Below are 8,333 nucleotides of genomic sequence, written 5' to 3' on the forward strand. Positions count from 1 at the left end.
GAACCTTTAGACTGTCCTCGGCCTGTCCGCTTCGAAAAGCTGCGCCGAGGGGTTCAGCATACAATCAATGATGTGAACGATGCCCTGCAACGCTTCAGTCATCTCCCGCTCCCTTAACTTTGGTCCACCGGGATGGAAGCACATACTTTGGTAACCCTCAAGTCCGCCTCCGTGTCCGCCGCCACGTCGTTCAACCACGGTGTCCCGTCCTTGACCTGCGTACCAATGTACATATACGACCCTGTCTGGGTTCGCGTCGCGGTGCCGTTGAAGACGCTCGCGGCAAGCTGAGAGTTGGGAATGTAGTGGTGCTGCACGAGGTTGCCGAGCCATCACTGGCGTTTGGGCGTCGGTGCTACGTGTTGAAGTATTGTTTCGTGTGCTTGACGAGGGCGGTGTCCGACGACGCGAAGAGAGTGGAGTCCCAGGCCGGGGGCGTGTCGAAGGCCTCGAGGAAGCCTGGCGACGCGTGTGTTGGATGGTTCCCGCTGCGTGTGTGCAAGGTGCCGAGGCCGGCGCGATGTACCTGCGGATCTATTGAGGATCTTGGTGAATGTGGCCAGGTCACTTCGGGACTTGACAAAGTCCAGGAGCGTCGTTATGTTCGGGGTTCTTTGGGGGACGTAGGTCCCCTCGGGCTTCGGGACGTAGGACAACGGGTTTCTGTCTGTAACGTGCACCACTGAGCCTGCCCCAAGAACAAGGATGCTCAGAATACTAGAGAACTTCATGATGCGTGATGACCACTTTTGGCCCAACATTCCCAACCGGTACGAATATAGAATATAAAAGCAACAACGGAAGGCCTTATGTGACAAAGACCCTCGACGAGCTCTAGGAAGCGCTCGCTTCATCTAGTCGTCTCACCTGCACTAAGCGTCAGCCAAACCTGGTGAGCTAGTCAACATTAAACGTCGTCAACATCTACTGGCCGGATCCGGAGTCCGACAATTGTGCAGGAGTGCGGAGTTTCAACTCGACCGGTCCTCTTCCCCGCGAATAGCTCTCTGATCGGATAACTGGTGCATCAGAGGATATCCCGGACGATCTCCAGAACCGCAGAGTATGCAGACTGTCGTTCTCAACATAGCTGCCGTGATCTTTGATATCTCCATTGTACAATTAACTATGGTATGCCCACAGGCACGGCTTTCAACACACGACCGTCGTCACCGCAGTGAATCCTAGCCATCTTCCCCAATATACTCGCCCTCGTCCTCGCCGCCGTGTCCTCTGTGCAGGGGGACAAGACGCCTGGAAGGTCCTCGAAGCCGCAAATGGGTACTGCCACTTCCAACCACCCCAAACACGGATGGCAACGTTGGCTTATACGTTTCCCCTGAAACAGGATGGTTCTGCGTAAACGTGTTCACGCAGAACATTAACCAAACCCTCATCGAGGACACTGCAACAGCCATGGTCGAAAAGAGGCTTGCCAAAGCGGGCTACAGCTACGTCGTCGTGGACAAAGGCTGACAGGCCCACGAGCGCGACGCCGAGGGCCAGCAGCAGCACAACACCACCGGGTATCCGGACCAGTGTCGCCGCTGAGGGTCCCGCTCAACGAGGACATCAGTGCGGTTTCGCAGGACGAGAGGGCGAGTCGATGCGGTACCTGCCGAGGTTATTGACCGAAGACGCGGTGCAAGTCTGGGGCGGGCCTGTCCGGTCGAGACTGGGGTGTTTCGACATTCCTTCTGGCGTTGAACTACGGGAAGAATGTGACGAGTATCGAAGTGACCTAAAAAGGGGTTGAGGGGTTGGAGGGGTGTCCTGGGAGAGGGCGAGGGTGAAGGACGTCTGGGCGAAAATAAAGACCTGGGAACTATTGAGGAGAAGGTCCTCTTAGAGAAGGTGGAGATTGGGCAGACAAAGGTTCTCTTGTTGTCTCTCAAGGCCCTGAACGAGGGTTAACTGTGAGGGTAAGTAGACTCCTGGTTGTCAAGGTTGTTGTAAGCTCAGGTAGGGTTCCTTTTGAATATATTACGTCTACTGCAAGTTTGTCCATGCAAATCTCGGTGGTTTGTATCTGTTTAGAACTTTTTGTGCCTTTTTTCTATCAGGCTGCCTTTCTTGAATCATCTGTTCATTGTCTGTTTCATCGTCTATGGGAGACACAGGTTTATCCGTCGCGCACAAGACCCAGCATTTTGATCACGCTGGCCTTGAATAAACTAACAGCGTCAGTTTCACTGCTAAGAGACTCAATAGTTAACCTGATCATGGCAGTAGAGACGATGGATGGGCACGATACAAGTGCTATGCTATCCGCAGACCCGGCTGGTTTCTGGGAGGAAGTTGGAAAAGTTGGGAAATGGGGGCGGCAGCAGTTCAAGTCACGGCATCCGCTTCACCACCGCCATTACGACCCATGTCCAAGGGGAATGAACATACGAACCAGACTAAAAAGTCAGTTTCAGAAACCTCAATACAATAGCGGTCGCCTACTTGGATACCACGAGGCATATGCGGGTTCCACCATCCCAACGGCCCGCAGGGTCTACTGCCAGCCCCTGGGCCGGAGCCGGAGCAACTACCGGATCTTGCGCCGGACTGCCCCCGCGCAGTAAATTCTCCCAGCAACGTACTGCAGTCATTGTTTCTCGACAAGCTATACGATCCGAAAGCTCTAAAGTCGGACCTGCGGGTCGCCCGCCAACCTTTTTCCCGAGAAAATCAGGTAGGTCTCTCTGCGGGGAGAATTCTCTTGACTAAGGAGCTGTGTGTGTCTGCAACCCGTAGCGCCGGTACCTGTGAGGGATTACTTGAATAACGTGTCCTAGATTGCAGTGGCTTTGATCTGTTTATCCGTAAGATTTCGAGTTGCTTATTTTTGACGGGTATCTGGTGTCTTTTTGCCGGCTTCGAACCAACATGGCAACTTTATTAGCAAAAGAGTGACCGAAGCCTCTAGTCAAATCCATCAACATGGCGCCCTCGGCAGTCGAAGTTGAGGTAGTGCCTACAGACAATGGCCTCAAGAGATCCAAGGGGCAATTCATCCCCCAAACCAACAGAAACGCTTGTGTAAGGGGAAATGCTCTATAAGACGCCGTCCCCGGAACCGTGACCAAGACAGATAAGAACCCTTCATAGAAGCGCGATAAACAGGCTCCGGAACAAGTCAATAAGGCTGTAGGGCTATCGACCCCGCCATCATCTACGGCGGATACGAGTCAAGATAAAGAGTTTCTGGCGGCCTCACTCTTCTCACGGAAAGCTACAACAAAGATCTGGGGTGTAGCCCAGCAGAGCTTCTCTTCGGTACGTTGGCTATCGGTCAATCCCCTGGCAGTCTCTCCTCTCAACTGACAGACTTTGACGTGAATCTCTCGCCGCCAACCCTATTTCCCGAGTACATGAAGCCGGGCGCTACCAGATATGTGTATCCTGAACTCGGTTTCCGGACCTCCGGTCTCTTTCCGGGATGCCTGCATCTTCTTCTCGAGCGACGACGTAAGTGTACGCATATGATGCGGCGGTTTGGCTCATCAGCGGATGACGAACCGCACCCGTTGTATCTGGAGTAAGTCAAGCCCCCGGAATCTTCTCGACTTATTGCCTATGACGTCGTCAATTGCTTGTGTATTTCTCGTGTTTGCCGTTCAGGTCCCCCTGTTCGAGGGCGGGTGATGCCGGATAGCGAGGGCGAGAGTAAAGTTGCTGGTCGCACACATGACCTGATGACTTATGAAAGAACCCTCTGGCCAACTCTTATGGTCGTCAGGTTCGCTTGCGCGTGGTGGACAGAAACACTCCACTCCAACGCAAAACTCAGGATAACCCATGACCTGGGTTTCATGACATTTTTCTTGAGTTCAACCCGTTTGGAAGATTTCGAATGACCTGAGGTCGTACGAGACGGCAATCACAGCTGTAAAAGTCACTGCACAGTCGGTACGACGCTAATGTCGGGTCTATCAGGTCATGGAATGTTTGCGTCACGAAGCGATACAAGTTCCTGGTCCCGAGCAAGGACTTTCTAATTAATCATTATCAGTGACTAAAATATTCCTAACCACTCGGACATGATCTCACAAGCCGTAGGACAACATGATGAACATCTACAAGGTCCTCTGGGCAATCTCCCAGCTTGGGGACGATATGTGGTCCGCGGCCGTCAAACACGCCGAAACGACCCAGAGCATCACACCCGACCAGACTTCTCGACCTTCAATGTGTTCCGCGTTCTCCGAACTTGTGAAAACTGGAATCCCCAGAAATTTCAAGATTGATCGCATATGAGCACAAGGAAACCCGGGGTGACCATGAGACATCAAGCCGGGTCTTCAAGATAAACCCGTCCATTGTAAGACTCTTACACTATGAAGCAAGACACCCCAATGCAGGGCGACAACATGAGTCTTCTTGCTCCTCTCAGTGTTGCTTTGAAACATTATGAAGGTGGTAACATGGTGAGTCCCCCGATTTCCTCAGTAAAACGCATAACTCACGGTGCCTCAGAACAACGAGTATGCTGGCACCCAAGCAATCTACGTTGAAAGAAGACCGACAAGGAACTATTCTGGGTCGTCAATCGTCTTATCTTGACCTGCATGCTTGGAATGTACTTCTGTCAATCTCTCGACGAAGGAACTCTTGGTTTTGCCTCTGTCATGAACATCAGGCAAGATGCAAACCTCGTGGGGCAGCGATCCAGGCGAGCTGCATCCTTATTTGGTTAGAGACCAAAACATAAGCACATTCTTACAACGAACCAATTAATCTAATTGACTGGGCACTATTCTTTATATGGGTGTCCTCGTCGGCGATTACCCGAATAACTTGCTCCTCCAAAAGCTACCCGTCGCGAAGTACCTTACCGCCAACATCTTTTGGCGGGGAATGGTCATCGCATGCTCGGCTGCCGCAACTAGTTTCCCAACCCTTATGGCTGTTCGATTTCCTCTCGGTGTGTTCGAGTCTTGCGTCCAGCCTACGCTAATTATCATGTTGATGGTCTCCTTGTCCCACAAATATAACAAAGACATGTCTGCTAACATGAAGTCACAGGACATCAACGTGGGTATGCCGATACTCAAGTCCCCGAAATATTGCATTTATGAAACTGACATAAACATCAGTAGTACACAAAGAGGGAGCAGTCCATCTTGGCGTCTCTCTGGTACTGCATGACAACAGTCCAGCTCATAGTACGCCTTGCTTCTTCCACTCGAACTCAACCAGCAAGAGCAACGGAACCATCTCAGGTCGTTGGTACCACTGCCTGGGGAGCGTCCCACTACAACGGTCATGACATCAAGTCCCGACAGCTCCTTTTCCTCGTCCTCGGTGTTGCTACCCCAATGACACCGACTCTTTTCATCCGTAGGGCTGCACAATGTCGGTACAGTACTCATCGGCAGTGAACACTGGAGCTAGGCGACAAGAAAAGAAGGGAAGCTAATACCATCGCAGTCCCGCCATTATCGACCGCCATCATCGTCACCGCCAACTTGTACAGCATCACCCCCTCCGCGAGCAACCGGGTCGGCCTCATCGTCGCCTTCTACTGTACCCAGTTCTACCTAGCCGAAGGCAACCTCATCTACTCACTCATACCGCGCAATGTCGCCGGCCAGACCAAGAAGTCGACGACGCTCGCCATGAACTTCATCGACTGGGCCGCCGGCAACATGACTGCGCCTCAGATCTTCCAGGCCGGCGACGCGCCCCGTCACCATAAGGGCTTTACCGCCCACTTCTGCCTCTACGCCCTGTTTAACTCCTTTCTCATCCTGTTGCGCTTCCTGCTCGTACGGCGTAACCTCGAAAAGCGTAGGGCCGCCGCCGAGGATATTTCGCAAGATGGCAGCAAGGGTGTGTGGCTGCGGGTCCTGAGGCCGGCGATGAACAAATTGAGCCCTCGAATACCTCTGCTGATATGACGGACAAGGAAAACCCCGACTTCAGATATGACTTCTAAGAAGCTCCGTTGACAAGTGCCGTATGGGACTTGCATGGGGACCCATCGCGATGGGGACAAGTATTGGCTGGAAACGAAAGTTCATGATAAACATCAGGATTTTTATGACGCTCGCCTTCTCTCGGAGCAATTTAACAGGGCATTGCATGGAACTGAAACAACTTCCAGGTAAACAGATCTTTGAAGTCATACGAGTATTGATTTCTGCTCTTCCTGCTCTCTCACCTTGATTGTGAGAACCATGCCTTGTGTACAATGCCCAGGAGCCATGAAATCGAATCGCAGAACCTCAACTACCCAATCACCGCAACCAGCTCCAGGTCCAGGAATGATTACATGAAGTGCCCTACTTCTGTGAAGGCTGAGGAAGTTTAAGATGCATGTCTGGTCATCTACCGAGCTGAAAGGTCGAGTCTGTGACACCTCATACTTCGTCTTCGTCTTCTGGCATATCCAGAAACAAAGAAGCCGCACGCGTTCGTAGTGAAAATCGGTCCGAAACCGTAAAAAAAAAAGACAACTCTTTCATCCCTATTAGCTAAGAACTAGCAATCACGTAGCATTGTATGGTATCGCCGAACGCTAAGGCCACCTCCGACATATTCTATATCACCGAGACTTTGGGTTACGGTTCACATTTTGATCAACGCCCATGAGCAAACCCCAAGACAGCAATACTACATGACAATCTCCACGAAACAAGCACGCAAAATAACACAAGTCAGAATTGAATTGGCAACAAGATCTTTTCTTGCCGCCACGGGAACAAGCCTCTATCGCCAAGTGGCCATGGAACCCCATCCTATTTCATGGTCCGACCACCCCCTCACTCGCTCAACGAAACCCGCAAGCTTTGCGGAACAATCCGTTCGCACCTTTCGCTCGGGTTCCCTACATCAGCGTGTCAGGCCTGTAACGGGCTAAGGAAGCAAGCCTGGCGAAGTCATCAGATACCCATCGAGGCCTCGCGTACCTTCATCCGTCCCGTGCGATAGGCTTATCGACTTCGGGGCACCTCTATCGAGTACGTGATTATGGAGGCTCGCCCGTTAATGCTCATGGTCTTTAGCAGCACAGTTCATCACTGACCACATCCAAACAAATATCGCCATCCTAGCACTCACCGATCCAAGTGCTGGGAACCGTCTCCTTAAGGTAGCATTACTGAATGGCATGCGGCATGGTTGATCCGTCACGCCGTGGTCAAGCCCTTGGCGTTGGGCCGCAAAGTCATAAGCATCTCTTGCGGTCGGTCGCCGTTGTTCTTCCTCTACCGCAGTCTTCGAGGCGTATGCCAACTCGGGACAAGAGAACCGGCAGAGACAACACGAACAACATATCATATAACTTGGACGAGAGAGACGAAAGAAAATATGAGAGGCGCCGGAGGGGTGGTAATTGTGAGGCAGTGTCTGCTTCCCCACCACTCGCACGTTTCGCATGGTAGCCTCTACCGGGCGAGTGAATCCATCGGTACAGACGGATGGTTGAGCAAGAGAGTTGTAAGGACAGAGTAGGTTGTTCCCGAGTCACATATCAGTTGGAACAAAACCGTCATCCCCAGCGTCGTGGACGAGGTCTTGACGGAACTCGAGACTACCCGTAGGACTCGGTGAAGTCCAATTGGGAAGAGGAGAGCAACGCAGAAGCACGGCAATGTCTCTTACCCAGTTCACCGGACACACAAGGACAACACTTCGCATGTATAGCATAAGCATAATGTCCAAGGGAAAGAGGAGGCTCTCTACCGTCGTATCAAACGTAGCGAGACGCGACGCGCCCTCGCACGCGCTGGAGCATGATATTGCAAGAATGCGTTCACTATGCTCTCGAACCTCCACAACCGCGCTTATCTTTACTTTGGAAGCCCCACCCCATGCCCCTTCACTGCGCTTTATTCCAACAGACCGGAAACCATGGGCCGAGCCAAGACTTGGGTTCTGTCTGTAGAATCTTTCATCACACTGGGGCGGCGGAGTGAAGTCTGGGGCCCTGGAGCTTGAGCTTGTGGAGCGGAGTCCAAATCGGAGGGCAATGAAGCGCTCAGCGTACCATAGGAATGTGGGAACCTAACTTCTGGGACAGGGCATCCAACCGGCAGGTCTCTGGACAGTATGGTGCCCAATGTGACCTTCTGGCAATAGGGAGCGCGTGTGTAGATGACCGGAGCCGGTAGTTTTGGGTCAATGGTGTTTCTTGTTGTCTTTGGATACTCTTCCGTCAGTGACCCGTCGAGCTAACAATCTTGGCTAGGTGCTGAAAACGTCAAGTAGGGCTTCGCTGAGACCCTATTCAGGGGCATCCTCTAAGGGCAGAGCCGCTAGCAGCACGGGCGACAGTGCACACACCATGCAAACTAAACCAGATCGTTCAAGGCCTGCGTCCCAAAAGATTATAGCTTGGGAGC

The 8,333-nt window shown here is 52.3% G+C and overlaps 3 protein-coding genes across 3 annotated transcripts; 2 read left to right on the forward strand and 1 right to left on the reverse strand.

Annotated features, from left to right (window-relative positions):
* Positions 1-355: 355 nt before the first annotated feature.
* ColSpa_10920 (uncharacterized protein) lies at positions 356-731 on the reverse strand (the record flags this gene model as incomplete). The annotated part of the gene is made up of 2 exons (XM_049277132.1): positions 356-459; positions 527-731. 2 exons carry the CDS (start codon positions 729-731, stop codon positions 356-358), a joined length of 309 nt encoding a protein of 102 aa, XP_049133089.1.
* Positions 732-4,053: 3,322 nt separating this feature from the next.
* ColSpa_10921 (uncharacterized protein) lies at positions 4,054-4,245 on the forward strand (the record flags this gene model as incomplete). Its single annotated transcript, XM_049277133.1, has 1 exon — positions 4,054-4,245. One exon carries the CDS (start codon positions 4,054-4,056, stop codon positions 4,243-4,245), a length of 192 nt encoding a protein of 63 aa, XP_049133090.1.
* A 744-nt stretch (positions 4,246-4,989) lies between these two features.
* Positions 4,990-5,888, forward strand: ColSpa_10922 (putative transporter; the record flags this gene model as incomplete). Its single annotated transcript, XM_049277134.1, has 3 exons — positions 4,990-5,026; positions 5,188-5,328; positions 5,419-5,888. 3 exons carry the CDS (start codon positions 4,990-4,992, stop codon positions 5,886-5,888), a joined length of 648 nt encoding a protein of 215 aa, XP_049133091.1.
* Between the last annotated feature and the right edge of the window lie 2,445 nt (positions 5,889-8,333).

This window comes from Colletotrichum spaethianum (assembly GCF_022836535.1).
Source record: "Colletotrichum spaethianum MAFF 239500 DNA, contig40, whole genome shotgun sequence".
Taxonomy (NCBI): domain Eukaryota; kingdom Fungi; phylum Ascomycota; class Sordariomycetes; order Glomerellales; family Glomerellaceae; genus Colletotrichum; species Colletotrichum spaethianum.